The sequence below is a fragment of the Gopherus flavomarginatus genome, chromosome 11 (assembly GCF_025201925.1).
Source record: "Gopherus flavomarginatus isolate rGopFla2 chromosome 11, rGopFla2.mat.asm, whole genome shotgun sequence".
Taxonomy (NCBI): Eukaryota; Metazoa; Chordata; order Testudines; family Testudinidae; genus Gopherus; species Gopherus flavomarginatus.
This window is the reverse complement of record NC_066627.1, coordinates 8,311,673-8,327,727: the sequence shown is the minus strand read 5'-3', so window position 1 is coordinate 8,327,727 and position 16,055 is coordinate 8,311,673. Positions and strand designations below refer to the sequence as shown.

Genomic DNA, 16,055 nt, shown 5'->3' with positions numbered 1-16,055 from the left:
AGGCAGCCAGTTTGGGATCCACAGGGAAGGAATGTCCTATGAAGCACTCTCTCTTTGCATCCAAACAGTGAAGGATGACTGTTCTCAGTCTAACCCTGGCATACTTTGGAAGTGTAATCAGGGACACTGAAGTAGGAAGTGGAGTTGTACAAACAATTTTCCTTGGGTCACCATAGCTTCCTTTACTGGGGTGGAAACCAAGAACTGGGTGTGGACTCTTTCAACCTCAGCTCTTTCCAAATCCTTGGTCTTGGATAGGGGAAATTTACACTTCTCTGAAGTAGAATCCTTTACAAAACCACTTAAAATCTCAGCAGTGTTAATGAGGAATGGCTTCCTGAAACATACCCAGTTTTTCTTTAATTCAGTGGTACAGGTCTAGGAAAGGGACTGGATACAGGCCTGGATCAGAATCTTCGTTAGTTACCAGAGCTGGAGATTCTATTAAAAAATGGGCATTTTTCTGAAGATATTACATTTTCAACACTGGTTTTATTTTATACACATCTTTAGAACCTACAAAGGATAAATTCGACAAAAACTCCATTTCTATTTCCTCAACATCTGTGTCATGAACGGCTGCATTTCCCATAGCATAGGATTAGCTAGGAGAGATCTTCTGTAGGGCCTGGGTTACAAATGCTTTGGGAACCAGACACATGAGCATTTTGCCTAGTTCAAAACCACTTACCATGGAATTCTCTTCCCAGATCTCGGAGACAATATTGCCTTAAATAACTGAAATACGCTGTGATCATATGCACTTCCTTCAGTTAGTTGGGGTTGTGCTGTTGTTCACCATTTCTGAGTGGAGATTTTAAATCACTGCTGTTTCTTTGTTAGCCTGTCCAGTAAATTAGAGAGTTCTCTCCTGTTGATAGAACTGCACTTCAACTTTCTCTATGTCATCATGCAGGGATGGGGAAAAAGCAAAACTGAAATCATAAATGAGGACTTTAGCAAAGGGTCATTGTCTTAAATTCTTCAATAAATTTGAGCTACATCCTATCAAACTGAACTAATATCCAACTGGGTGACCAAACACAGCCTTCAGGAAAGATAGAAACCCACATCACAGAGAGAGAATACATTACAAAGAAAGCGTCAAGTGAAATTCCAGAGCAGGTTACATCTGATTATTCAGAACCGGGACAAGAGATTCTCCCACCACATTGTCCTCTGATCCATTCAAACCTGCTTCCCTCATCCCTGTCTCCATAGTCAGTTATGTTATTTACGAAATTTTTTAGTATCCTAGCATCCCCATGAGGGAAAAACACCCCTCTTGCCAGAAATGGCTTTACAATAAATGGAACCTGAGATTTAAACTCTAAATGATCACACTCTATTTGGGATCCATTTGAATTCCCCTCCCAGGACTTTGACACTTTCATCTCCAGTCACAGCGACTCTTATATAGGATTAAAGTAGTAAAAACATCATCTGCAAGCACGGACAACAGAGAATGCTTCATCACATGACACTTTGAGAAGTGGATGGATAGAATGTGATGAACATAAACTCTGCATGGCTCAGGCAAAAGATAACAGTTCTGCAGTGAAGGGGAAGGAGGGAATCTTTGAGTCACCCCATCTCCTTCCAGTGTCACGGAAGCTGAAATTATACTTTTTTCCTGCCCCAGCTCCTCTTCATTTACATCTAATTTGAAAAATTCCCAATATAACTGCTCTTCAGCACAACCCAAAGCAACGTGAGAACAACTGTCAATGATACAATCTCTATCACTGGTGACTCTAACAATAACTTTGCAATAGGAGGAATGGTATAAATGTGACGCTCCCTGGTTCCTCATAGGAAGGGCACACTCAAATTACTTGTGGGACAATAGAAAGGACAAATAGGTCCACCTCAAAAGAGGGCGAACTGCAAAAGGCAAAAATGGGCCACTCATCTGGACAAGCTGAGGGATAACGGTGCTGCAAACAGTTCAAAGAGCTTTAAAAGTTACTATGTGGGAATCAGGAAAAGTATTAAAGAAAAGAGAGTCTTGATAGCCCTAGAGATTTTTACAATGTTGATCTCCTTTGCAGATTCTCTGATGGCTAACATGGGCTGAGTGCCAAGAAAAGGTTTTCCCGCACTCACTGCATTCATAGGGCCTCTCCCCTGTGTGGACTCTCTGATGCTCAGAAAGGGCTGAACTCTTAATAAAGCATTTTCCACACTCACAGCATTTATACGGCCTCTCCCCTGTGTGAATTCTTTGATGGGCAATAAGGTTTGAGCTGTGATTGAAGGTCTTCCCACACTCACGGCATTCATAGGGCCTCTCATCTGTGTGGATTCTCTGATGCACAGAAAGGGCTGATCTGTGAGAGTGAAGCTTTTCCTACACTCACTGCATTCATAGGGCCTCTCCCCTGTGTGGATTCTCAGATGAACAGAAAGGCTTGATCTGTGAGTGAAGTTTTTCTCACACTCAGTGCATGTATTTTTTCTCTTTCGCCTAAGGATTTCCTGTTGTGTTGTGGTTTCCATGAGGACCTTCTGAGTTCCCCAACAGGAAATACATTTATCCAATATCTCCCCTGGCTGGTTTCCCTGCTCTCTTTCTGGTCTGTGCTGAATCTCAAAGGAGTTTCCTTGCTCATTACTCCTGGACACATTCCTTTTCGATCTTTGCAATAATGCTCTGTGTTTATCCACTTGCTCAACATTTTCCTTCTGAGAATTCTGCTCCTCTTTCTCACATGCCATTGCATCACCTGCTGTGATAGAGACAGAAATCTCAAACAGGGATGGAAAGGGGGAAGACTAAACCAAAACAAAGGCTGAAGACAGGTCAAATAAAAATCAGGAACTGAACTCCCCCAAACTCTTCCCCTAAATAGGACAGAGGAGGGGGATGAATTCAGCCTTTACATCCCATCCAAATACGCAGGGGGAAGGGAGGAAGCTAATGCCTGATGTTTGCTAGGATCTACAGGAAGCCATGAGCTATATTTACCCTGAGGATACAACCCCTGCTAGGGACAATAATGAACTGAGAGACCTCCCAAGGGCTTTGATGTGCATACCAGATGTTTCCTTCAGGCACTTACAGATTCTGAGTTGGTTTAATGTTTTCCCACCTGTGCGGGGAGCTCTCAGGATCTCTCTTTCCTCAGAGCCCTGGAGGTCTGGGACCCATGGCTCTTCCCCTTGTTCCAGCTGGGAGATCACATCAGGCTGGGTAACAGGAAACCTTGCTGAGATGAAAGAAAACAAAGGAGTTCAGTTGATTTCATAAGACTTTGTCATAAAAAACATTCTGTTTATTTAACTTCAGTGCTTAGTGTGACCTGGTTGGCCAGAGGCAGTTCTCACTGAAAATACCAAGATCAGGGCAGGCTGAAAAAGAGATTACCCACACGGGTTATCGAGAAGCTGAAAAAAGAAATCACACAGCCCCCTTTATTGCATCCCAGTTTTCTGACTCCCAATCAGCACCTAGATTCAGCACAGTGAGAGGTTATTTAAAAACTGCTCACATAAACAAAATGATCTTCTGACCCCAAAGGTCGGCCACGTTACCAGGTCAGCACAGGTTTGGATCTTACCCAAAATACGACACTGCCAGCCAATCCTTTAGCATCTAAACTAAAGGTTTAAATGAAATAAGATAGAATGAAGTGAAATGGGAAAGCAGTCAGATACATTCCAAAATGGATAGATCAGGTTCTTAGCAGTATTAGTGAGTTGCCGGTGTGAAAGTCTGTCTGGAACACATCCACAGCTTGGATGGGTCCTTCAGTCCTTTGTTCCAGGGTTCAGTTTGTAGAGAAGTTGCTCCAGAAGTAGGAAGGGGGATTGAAGATAAGATGGAGATGATGCAGCTGCGCTTTACATTCCTTTTGCTATGTGGCTTGTTCTTCCTGTGTCTCAAACACAAGATTCACAGCACATGGTATGGAAAAGCCTTGGAGGTCTCAGTACACAGGCTTACCCAGGAATGTCTTGCTGACTCAATAGGTGTATCCCCTTGGTCCTTTCCATGGGCTCATTGTACAGCTGATGACCCTCAATGGGCCATCAAACAGGCTAGGCAGTGTTGATGCCAATATGTCTGGAGGTGTCACCCAGAAACACTGCCCAAGTCTGGAAATACAGATATACCCTACATATCTATAGCTCACAGTACAAAGGTGATAGAAACATAGAAACAAAATGATCATACCTGGAAAATCATAACATTTTCCCTGACACCTTCCATGGCATATCTAGCACAATTCATTGCAATTTTATCAGATTTTATTATTTTATTATTAATACCAAAGTGTCTCACAATTCCATACAGTGTCACACTTGGTAAACCAGTGAATTTCCAGGACCAGTTCCCCAGGTCCATGAAGATGCCGAACACTATGCTTAGAGGGATTGAAATACCCACCTGTCTGCTGGGAACACACACACAGACACTGTGTCAGTCTGTACCCGTGTTCACTTTTCTAGAAAATTATGATCAATTTTGTACACAGTATGGCTTGTGAGGTATCACTTGAAAACCCATAACCTACTGAATATTATCCTCCTGTTAAAATGTGTAGTAACACTGTATGTAAAGTTATGAGATTTTACAGTATGATATTACTGAAAAAGTTACAGTTCTGGGGAACACCCACAGACCAGTTCCTCAGAGACAGCAAGGCAAACAGCTGGTCAAATAGCCATTCTCCTGCAGGGGGAAGGTGTGAAGAAGACATCTACATTCCATCACAGGGACCTCTTGAAGCTGTTGTGGAAAATGACCACACGACTGATTTTCAATCAGCTCAGCCTGAGGCTCTTTTCTTGGTTACAAGCATGCAGGGGGCGACAGCTATTGGAATACTGTCCTCCTGAGCTAAAAATCACACAAGCCTTTTAAAGCTTAAAGCCACAAACAATGACACATAGGCTGCACATTAATTACCTTATTTGGAATATATTGCAAAATATGATGCAGGTCAAAAGCAAGCTGAACAATCAGTTTTTCATATCCGGCCTCTCCTCTTATTGTTATTCCTAGTCTAGTTTGTGGTTTGACTTTTCTAACACTTCCACTGTGGTTATGTTTCACAATCTCGGTTATTTCAAATCAGTGTGTTTGGGAACTTTCCACTTCACCTACTTAGGCCCCTATGGCACACAAAGCCATTGTTCCCCAATTTGGGGACTTTCCATTCCACTTTGCCTTTCTCTGCCCTTTACACAGAGAAACAAGCTCAGCTAATACTTTAGGCCTACTAGCTTGACCAAAGCTCCAAAGCTCTTTCTGTAGACTTTCCCGCACAATTCTCACATCTCCAACAGACAGCCTGTCACCGTGACTGAGCTGAGAACTGAAGTGGTTTCTAGTACAAAGGACTGAATTATAAAAAGAGGTGAGGAAAATGCATGAGACACTCTCTCTCTCCCCTTTCCCTCTGCTCATGACAACTCCTGAAGAACTGAACGTGGGCGGCAGAGGTGGGTTAGGCCGAGTCCTGGTTGAAAGGAAAACCAGCCTGTCTCAGCACAGGGTGACAGAAACATTTGCCTTGAATCCGTTTCAGCTTGTTAACTTAAACATTAGTTCAGTGTTTTATCTTGCATTTATTTTGTAAACAATTCTGAGCTTTATGCCTCATTATCTGTATCTTAAAATTTTTTTTGATAGTTAACAATCTTGTTTTATTCTTTATCTAAGCAGTGTGGTTGTATTAAAGTGTGTTGGAAACTTCATCTGGGATAACAAGGCTGGCGCACGTCATTTTCCACTGATGAAATGACAGATTTCATATGAGCTTGCGTTGTTCAGGAGTGTGCTGGACAGGGAAAGATGCACATTTCTGGGGAAAGTCAGGGAGCAGAGAATTTTCTGGGGTTCTCCTGTGAGGTACTGTAATTTGTGAGTCACTGACTAGCAGCACTCAAAACTGTGTAGCTGGGAGTGAGTTACATGCTGGAGACCATGTGTGAACTGCCCAGGAGTGGCTGCTCTCACAGCAGAGCAGTGGAAAAGGCACCTCAGCTTGGGAACTGAGGGGACAGAGCTGTTCAACAGTCCAGGTTGCACTGTGGTTAATATCACAGGCACTCAATTTCAAAGAGTCTCCTAAAACACAGAGAAAGTAAATCTATGTCCCAGAAATCGAAGACTCCAGAGAGAGGGCAAGTCTCCCTGGCACTGCTTCTTGCTGACAGAGAGGTCCAGAGACAGAGACAAAGAGAGAGAGTCCTGGGGAAGCTGGGAACAGGAAGCATGGGCTGGTGGGGTTCGGTGGAGAAAGGGAACAGGAAGGGCAGGGATATCACTGAATTCAGGATCTCAGCAGTACTAGATGTCAGGATAACATACACTGCAGCCCATTGGAAAACATAATCCCAACTATATATATAGAATGATGGGGTCTAAATTAGCTGTTTCCACTCAACAGAGAGACCTTCGAGTCACTGTGGATAGTTCCCTGCAAACATCCACTCAATCTGCAGCAGTAGTGAAAAAAAGTGAACAGAATGTTGGGAATCTTTAAGAAAGGGATAGATAATAAGACAGAAAATCTCCTATTGCCTCTATATAAATCCATGGTACGCCCACATCTCGAATACTCCATGCAGATATGGTCGTCCCATCTCAAAGAAGTTCATTTGAGCAAACAGGAGCTATTTGACACTGTGCGATATGGCTCCTGTGCTCTGTTCCCAAAATGTTCTGCAGCAGGGGAGGGCCTGTGGCAGTGTGTGTGTGTCACTGGCATATTGGGGTGATGCTGAAACAGGGCAGAGTAGAGGTGGCATTGTGGGGTTGGCATGAACCTTATCTCTTCATTTCCTATTCCAAGAACTAAGGGGATGGGAATCCTTACCCAATGAGGTCACATTCTCATAGTTCTCCTGCATGACATCTCTGTAGAGGGCTCTCTGAGGGGGGTCTAGCAGAGCCCACTCTTCCCTGGTGAAATACACAGCCACCTCCTCGAAGGTCACCGGCCCCTGAAAGAGCAAGAGTCCAACACTCAGTACGTGATGTCCCACTCTCAGCCCCACTCTTTGTGGGGGAGAGGAACCAATCAAATGCAAGCTCTGGGTGGATCATAGTTAACAGAGTCCCACCCCCACCCTGCAAAGAGCATCCTGGAAACACCAGGTTAAGGGGACCAAGAGAGAGCCCCTTGTCTCTCCCAGCAGATCCATCACCCCCCTACTAGCCACCGACTGATACAGGAGATGGAGCCCCTAGCAGGGTCCAGGGAGAGCTCCCTGGTAGGAAGCCCAATAACCTCATCGTGAGTAGCTGGATATGAAGAGAGAGGCAGCTCCCCTAAACCTCACTGATGGGTGCCCCCTTCATATCTTACAGCAGCCGCTGGTTAGTCAGGTCGGGCTCCAGCACTGGGAGTCTGGTCAGTTTGACTAGCTCTATGAAGGTGGGTTATTCTCAGTTTCACAAATTAGGGTATTTCCACCACCTAATCTCATGGGTCTCTTCCTAGAATCTAGGCCACTTAATAAACAACTCCCAGCAGGTTTATCTCAAGCTGTCCTCCTCCCTTCCCCACCCTGTGCATTTCCTGCCCCGCTCCAACCTCCGAAGCAGACTGTGCAAATCTTCCCATCTCTGGTGTATTTGCTGTCCCTCTCCCGCCCTGCAGGAACCCACCAGCAACCTCCTGATAATCTCTACCTTAACAGGCTCCCCTGCACCCATTTCTCTTCCCTCTCCCTTGGGAGGATGGAATGAGCTGGAGCAAAAAAAGGACGTCATTCTACAACCTGTCTGGGTGAGAAGGGCAGTTGTGGGGGTTTCAGAACAGGGTTTAGTTAATTTCACCAGCTGATTCTCCCAGGCCTTTTCCCTGCAGACAGACACCCCAGATTCTGCCATGCTGAGAAAGAGATCAAGCATGTTATTACACTGTAGACCTGGCCCCTGCTGCCAGGCTAAGCCCACAGAGAGATTTTTAACCTCCCTTCTCCCTCCCCTCACCTCATAACAAAGTCTCTGAACACAAGGCTAGAAAAAAGCAGAACCAAAGGAGTCACTGTGAGGGATTCCCTCGGACACTGACCCCACAGCAGCCACACCCCAGCAGGGGAATATGGAGTCAGGAACTGGCTTTTCCTGTCTCTGATCCTTGTTTTGTTCACTGGAAAGTGGTTCTGCCCAGGGATGCAGCAATACATGTGTCTGGCTGGACTAGAGAGCTGGAAATCTCTCCCCCCACTCATTTCTCCCACTGCCCCTTTCAGTCTCTCCTTCCCCTGTCCTCTCTCCCTGCCCCTCTGGCTGGGAAAGTCCCATTCCTGGGGGTTTTGCTCTCCCATGGCTGGATTTTCTCCTGGCAACCGCTAATGGGAGGAGAAACGAGGAAGGGCTGTTTGTGCAGAGTCACTTTCTTGCCAGACCCCAGCACTTTCCCTGAGGTCTTTCAGTTACCTGGAGTCTGTGGTAGAATTGGTATTAACAGGGCCCAGGTCTCCCACAAGGGGCTAGTACGAGTTGGAGAAAGTCATCACCTGGGCTGGGCAGAAAAGAAGCTTTAACTAAGGTCACTTCCCAGCACAGAACCCCACTAGGGAGCAGCAGCTGCCAAGCCTGGTCTCCCAGATCACAATGGAGGCTACAGCATCTGACTCAGGAAGCTGAACACCAATATCCTGAGCAGAGAGGGACAGAGCATCTAAGCAGATTCCCTCCTTTAGGTCTCTGGGGAGAGCAGCTAATGAGAGCCCCTCCTCACAGGTAGAATTGCTGATCCCATTCGCCTCACTGTCCTTCTTGAGTCACTCCTTGTCTTTCCACGCAGTGACCCTGGATTAACATTGGTCTCAATGTTCAGAGCAGCGGCTGTGTTAGTCTGTATCCGCAAAAAGAACAGGAATACTTGTGGCACCTTACAGACTAACAAATTTATTTCAGCATGAGCTTTCGTGAGCTAAAGCTCACTGCTTCGGATGCATAAAATTGGTCTCAATGAAACCAGAGTTCAGAAATGAGTCTAGAATGCTGTGGAAGAGACCATTGTGTGGCAGTGCTGACCCCCTTCCCACCTCCCTCACCCCCAGATCTAGGATAAGGGCTGGGGGGGAGGGAATGAATATTCCCAGTGGAACTGGAAGTTCCTGCAGTTTTCAAGAGCAGAGAAAAGAAAAATCAGTGATTTCACCTCACAGTGTTTGACAAGTGGCTAGAAAGTTATGACAGTAACTGGGCCTGGCCGGGGACTGCCTGGCAGTGCTTGGAGCCAGGATTCTGGCACAAACTGGTCAGGGAGAAGGATCAGGGTTAGTAACGGCCCCCAGACACCCCAAGCCCAGACCCCCCAGCCAGGGTCCCCAGACACCCCCACAAACCCAGCCAGGAGCCCACCAGATATTCCCTGGCACCCAGTCCGCAGAGTCCCTGGCCAGGGATCCCAGATACCCCTCAAAACCCCACCAGCCACAATGAGAGCTGGACACTGGCGAAATGGAGAGAAAATGGGGCACAATGGGGGGAGGGGAACAGGGAACTTCTCAGGGGTTTGAGGGAAGGGGGGGTCACCCTGGGTGCTGCTCGTTGCTCTCTAGGGATCTCAGCCCCTCCCCCTTTCTCTCCCCGCTCCTCGGGGGTCACCTGCTCTTCCCTCCCCTCCCCCCGCCATGTCCGGGCTGCACAGACATTTCCCGCCCGCCCCCACAGGGGGTTAATGAAGGGCTCTCCCGCCGCGATCTGCGCATGCCCAGAGCTCCAAGGGCACAAACCCTTCTCCGTCCCGGGAGAGGCTCCAACGACCCCGCGCGAACCAGGCAGAGCCGGAGCGGCCCGCGCGCGCTGGTAGTCCGGATCCACCTCCCTCGCCAACGTCACTTCCTGTTCAGGGAGAGTCAGGAACTACATCTCCCAGCCTGCCCCGGGGCCGGTTCCGCCCTCTCCAGCCAAAGTAAAGGAGATCCCGGGGCTAGGCAGACCGTCTCCCCACCCCTCCTCCTTTTCCCCTGCTGAGAGACCGGCCCCGCCCCCCGCCTTTTCACAGTTCCTCATCCACACAATCAGGGTTACAACACTTCACATCCCATGCCCCAATAACAAATAAACTGGGGATCCCACAGCTGCCAAAGCTAGACGTAGGTATCTCTGACCCCACGAATCCCCTAAGCCACGACGAGACCCCTCCAGCACGGACATAGGTATCTCTGCCCCCACAACCCTCCTAAGACCCCCAAAACCCCTCCAGCCTAGACGCAGGTATCTGTGCCCCCCACAACCCCCTAGGCCGTGATGGGACCCCTCAAGCCCCGACATAGTTATCTGAGCTCCCCACAACCCCCCTAAGCACCCTGGAACCCCTCCAGCCTAGACGCAGGTATCTGTGCCCAACACGAACCCCCTAAGGCTCCCAGGACCCCTCTTGCCTGGATGAAGGTATCTGTGCCCCCCACAAACCCCTAAGCTCCCCCAGGATCCCTATATCCTGGACGTAGGTGTCTGTGCACCCTCACGAACCTACTGATCCTCCCAGTGACCCCTACAGCATGGATGTCGGTATCTGTACCCCAGAATGCCCCAAAGCAACCCCGGGACCCCTACAGCCTCGAAATAGGTATCTGTGCCTTCCCCACAACTCCCTAATACCCCCAGAACCCCTCCAGCCTGGATGTAGATATTTGTGACCTCCAGGAACCCCCTAAGCCCTCCCCAGGACCTCTCCAGCCTGGACATAGGTATCTCTGCCTCTCACAAGCCCCCTAAGACCCATAGGGTCCCCACCAGCCTGGTTGTAGGTGTGTGTACGCCACACAAACCCCCTAAGCTCCCCAGCTCCCCACCAACTGGGACATAGGTATCTGCACAACCACAACCCCTTAAGTCCCCCAGGGACCTCTCCAGACCACACGTAGGTTTCTGTGCCCCTCCTCAACTCCCTAAACCCCCAGGGACCAATACAGCCTGGACGCATGTATCTGTCTCACCACAACCCCTTAAGCCATCCAGGGACCTCTCCAGCCCGGATGTATATATTTGTGTCCCCCATGAAGCCTCAAATCCCCACCGGAACGCCTTCAGCCTGGACGTAGCTATCTGTGCCCCCCACGACCCCTGAGCCCCCCCAGGGATCTCTACAGCCTCTACATAGGTGTGATGCTCTGTGCATTACCCTGCGTGGCCACACGGTGTCACTGTAGCTCCATGCAGGAAATGCTCTGTGCATTACTGTGATGGAGTAGGGACTGTCTGTGTGGGGGATGGGAGAGCAGCAGGTGACTTTAGGTGAGGGACAGGACATAAGCCTGTAACTCAAGCTAGGCAGGGGGGAAGGGGTCAGCACCTTTGCCCGGGAAGCTGGACAAAGGAAGGGGCTGGCTGGAGGGAGTTAGTTCAGTTTTGGTTTGGAGCTGGGTTGTTGGAATTCAGGGGATCCCAAACTGGGAACTAAGCTTCCTGAACCCCCAGAAGGACTCGATTGCGGGGTCCTGATTGTGCCTCCAAGCTCTGCTGTATCGTTCGCTCCTGTTGTCCAATAAACCTTCTGTTTTACTGGCTGGCTGAGAGTCACTGTGAGTCCCAGGAAGAGAGGTGCAGGACCGGACTCCCCCACACTCCGTGACAGACCCTAAGCCCCTCCGGGACCCCTGCAGCCTGGACGTAGGTGTCTGTGCCCACCACCAAATCCCTGAGCCCCCCAGGGACCCCTACAGCCTGGACGTAGGTGGAACCCTTCTGCCAGGCTGAATTGATAACAGCAAGGACTGGGTTCAATACATAGGGGTCCCTTCCCTACAACGTAATGCAAACCAGCTCGAGCCCCCACCCAGTGACATGGGAAAATTTTACATACGCACCTCTAGATGCCTCAATGAGGCAATACTTCCCTTCTCGCAAGCACAGAGTCTGGGTGTAGCAGAAAACATTTAATAACGTGAGATAAAGAACATAGCATTAAATTGGGAAAACACCTCAACTAGGCCATGTCCTTTTCCCTGGGCTCTTGAGTCCAGCAACCCCAAATCACCCCAAGACGCCAATGTCCAATACCTTAAATGTTTCAAGAGTCCAGCAACCGCAAAATCACCCACAGTCCCGCAGCCCCAGAGTTCAAGAGTCTATCTGCAGGGTTTTTCCCCCTGCCAGCCTGGGTAGAAAGGGGCACCTTACGTGGTCCACTGCCGACTGCCCTGCCTCTCCATGGGATTCTGCTTCCGCTTTCCCCACAAATTGCTCAGTTCCGCCCACCCAGCTGCTCTGCTCCGCCAGTCGATCTGTGATCTGCTCCAGCTGTCTTCTAAAACTGCTTCGCTCACCTCACTCCATGGGCCACTCCCACCATCCCACAAACTGCTCTTCTCCATCAGCTGCTCTGCAATATACCTTCAGACTCCCACACTAGCTAGAACGCCTCTTTAGAGATTTCAGCTCAGGAACCTGGAACTTCAATTCTTAAACGAATCAAAAACTAGCTCTGCTATTCAACTGTTAAAAGAGAAGAAGGTGCAATGGGTGTTTCTGGCTCACTCAACGAGCTCACTCCCTTGTCTAGCGAGTGCCACTCAATTGATGGTGAGAATCCCTGTCTCAAAGCAGTTTCACAGTTCCTCATCCACACAATCAGGGTGACAACATTCCACATCTCACGCCCCAACAACAAATAAACTGGGGATCCCACAGCTGCCAAAACAACCATCCCAGGCTGCCATAGTCATGTCATGTGCAGTGGGTGTGCCAATGCAAACACGATCAGCCCCTGAAATTCTTTTCCACACTTGCCATAATTCACCACCAGATGACAGGGCAGAGTTCATCCTGCTTCTGCTTACATAGGTATCTGTGCCCCCTATAACCTCCTAATCCCACCAGGACCCATCTAGCCTGGATAAAGGTATCTGTGCTTCCCACAAACCTCTAAGCCCCCCAGGGAACCCACAAGCCCAGATGTAGGCATCTGTACGCGCCACAAATTCCCTAAGACCCACAGGACCCCTCCAGCCTGTAGGTAGGTATCTGTGACCCCCCAGAGCCCCACAAAGTCCCTTGGGACCCCTACAGTATGGATGTTTGTATCTGTGATCCCCACAAACTGCCTAAGCTACCCAGGGCCCCCTACAATTGGGACATAGGTATCTGTTCCCCCCCAACACACCTAATCCCCCCAGGGACCCCTCCAGCCTAGACGTAGGTATCTCTGACCCCACGAATCCCCTAAGCCACGACGGGACCCCTCCAGCATGGACATAGGTATCTGTGCCCCCACAACCCTCCTAAGACCCCCAAAACCCCTCCAGCCTAGACGCAGGTGTCTGTGCCCCCCACAAATCCCCTAGGCCACGATGGGACCCCTCCAGCCTCGACATAGTTATCTGAGCTCCCCACAACCCCCCTAAGACCATCGGAACCTCTCCAGCCTAGACGCAGGTATCTGTGCCCAACACGAACCCCCTAAGGCCCCCAGGACCCCTCTTGCCTGGATGATGGTATCTGTGCCCCCCACAAGCCTCTAAGCCCCCCCAGGATCCCTATAGCCTGGACGTAAGTATAGATTCTTAGATTCATAGATTCTAGGGTCAGAAGGGACCAATGTGATCATCTAGTCCGACCCCCTGCACAAAGCAGGCCACAGAACCGTACCCATCCACTTCTATAACAAACCCCTGACCTATGCCTGAGTTATTGAAGTCTTCAAATTGTGGTTTGAAGACTTCAAGCTGCAGAGAATCCACCAGCAAGTGACCCATGCCCCACGCTGCAGGGGAAGGCAAAAAACCTCCAGGGCCTCTGCAATCTGCCCTGGAGGAAAATTCCTTCCCGACCCCAAATATGGCGATCAGCTAAACCCTGAGCATGTGGGCAAGACTCACCAGCCAGCACTCAGAAAAGAATTCTCTGCAGTAACTCAGATCCCATCCCATCCAACATCCCATCACCGACCACTGGGCATACTTATCTGGCAATAATCAAAGATCATTTGCCAAAATTAGGCTCCCCCATCATATCATCCCTTCCATAAATTTATCAAGCTTAATCTTAAAGCCAGATAGGTCTTTTGCCCCCACTACTCCCCTTGGAAGGCTGTTCCAGAACTTCACTCCTCTAATGGTTAGAAACCTTCGTCTAATTTCAAGTCTAAATTTCCTAGTGTCCAGTTTATACCCATTCGTTCTTGTGTCTACATTGGTACTAAGCTTAAATAATTTCTCTCCCTCCCTAATATTAATCCCTCTGATATATTTATAAAGAGCAAGCATATCCCCTCTCAGCCTTCTTTTGGCTAGACTAAACAAGCCAAGCTCTTTGAGTCTCCTCTCATATGACAGGTTTTCCATTCCTTGGATCATCCTAGTAGCCCGTCTCTGAACCTGTTCTAGTTTGAATTCATCCTTCTTAAATATGGGAGACCAGAACTGCACACAGTATTCCAGGTGGGGTCTCACCAGCGCCTTATATAACGGGGATAACACGTCCTTATCTTTCCTGGAAATACCTCGCCTGATGCATCCTAAAACTACATTAACTTTTTTCATGGTTATATCACATTGACGGCTCATAGTCATCCTGTGATCTACCAATACCCCAAGGTCCTTCTCCTCCTCTGTTGCTTCCAACTGATGCATCCCCAATCTATATCTAAAGTTCTTATTATTAATTCCTAAGTGCATAACCTTGAACTTTTCGCTATTAAATTTCATCCTATTACTATTACTCCAGTTTACAAGGTCATCCAGATCTTCCTGTATCATATCCCGGTCCTTCTCCATGTTAGCAATACCCCCCAACTTTGTGTCATCAGCGAACTTCATTAGCACATTCTCTCTTTTTGTGCCAAGGTCGGTATCTGTGCACCCTCACAAACCCACTGATCCTCCCAGCGACCCCTACAGCATGGACGTAGGTATCTGTACCCCAAAATGCCCCAAAGCAACCCCGGGACCCCTACAGCCTAGAAATAGGTATCTGTGCCTGCCCCACAACTTCCTAATACCCCCAGACCCCTCCAGCCTGGATGTAGATATTTGTAACCTCCAGGAACCGCCTAAGCCCTCCCCAGGACTTCTCTAGCCTGGACATAGGTATCTCTGCCCACTACAAGCCCACTAAGACCGATAGAGCCCCCACCAGCCTGGTCGTAGGTGTGTGTACGCCACACAAACCCCCTAAGCTCCCCAGCACCCCCTCCAACCGGGACGTAGGTATCTGCGCAACCACAACCCCTAAAGTCCCCCACGGACCCCCCCAGACCATACGTAGGTTTCTGTGCCCCTCCTCAACTCCCTAAACCCCCAGAGACCACTACAACCTGGACGTATGTATCTGTACTCACCACAACCCCCTAAGCCTTCCAGGGACCTCTCCAGCCTGGAGGTAGCTATTTGTGTCCCCCATGAATCCCTAATCCCCACAGGAATGCCTCCAGCCTGGACGTAGCTATCTGTGCCCCCCCACGACCTCCACGCCCCCCAGGGAGCTCTACAGCCTCTACAGAGGTGTGATGTTCTGTGCATTACCCTGACTGGCCACAAGGTGTCACTGTTGCTCCATGCGGGAAATGCTCTGTGCATTACTGTGATGGAGTAGGGACTGTCTGTGTGGGGGATGGGACAGCAGCGGGTGACTTTAGGACCAGACACGTGCTTAGCCTGTAACCTGAGCTAGGCAGGGGGGAGGGGTCAGCACCTTTGCCCGGGAAGCTGGACACAGGAAGGGGCCGGCTGGAGGGAGTTGGGTTAGTTCAGTTTCGATTTTGGGCTGGGTGGTTGGAGTTCAGGGAATCCCAAACTGGGAACTAAGCTTCCTGAACTCCCAGAAGGACTCGATTGTGGGGTCCTGCTTGTTCCTCCAAACTCTGCTGTATCCTTCGCTCCTGTTGTCCAATAAACCTTCTGTTTTACTGGCTGGCTGAGAGTCACTGTGTGTCCCAGGAAGAGGGGTGCAGGGCCGGACTCCCCGACACTTCGTGACAGACCCTAAGCCCCTCCGGGACCCTTGCAGCCTGGACGTAGGTATCTGTGCCCCCCACAAGCCCCCTAAGCTCCCCAGGGACCTATATAGCCAGGACATTGGTATCTGTACCCCATATAGACTCCATAAGCCCCCTGGGACACTCCAGTGTGCACGTAGGTAT

At 49.3% G+C, this 16,055-nt stretch overlaps 1 protein-coding gene and 1 long non-coding RNA gene across 7 annotated transcripts in view; both read right to left on the bottom strand.

Moving 5' to 3' along the window:
• Positions 1–472: 472 nt before the first annotated feature.
• LOC127031107 (zinc finger protein 707-like) overlaps positions 473–16,055 on the bottom strand; it is a 769,794-nt gene continuing 754,211 nt past the window's right edge. For 5 of the 6 annotated variants that reach the window (XM_050917854.1, XM_050917855.1, XM_050917853.1 and 2 more), the window contains one exon: positions 837–2,729. In XM_050917854.1, coding sequence (XP_050773811.1) covers positions 1,969–2,729 — 761 coding nt within the window. In that variant the 3' untranslated portion in view covers positions 837–1,968. Of the gene's footprint in view, positions 2,730–16,055 lie in introns of all 6 variants that reach the window. The other variant, XM_050917856.1, reaches the window with a different exon arrangement.
• LOC127031350 (uncharacterized) lies at positions 6,394–9,913 on the bottom strand. The gene is made up of 3 exons (XR_007768526.1): positions 9,706–9,913; positions 6,828–6,954; positions 6,394–6,447 (listed from the first exon to the last, which is right to left on the bottom strand). It is a non-coding gene; the product is annotated as an uncharacterized LOC127031350 (long non-coding RNA).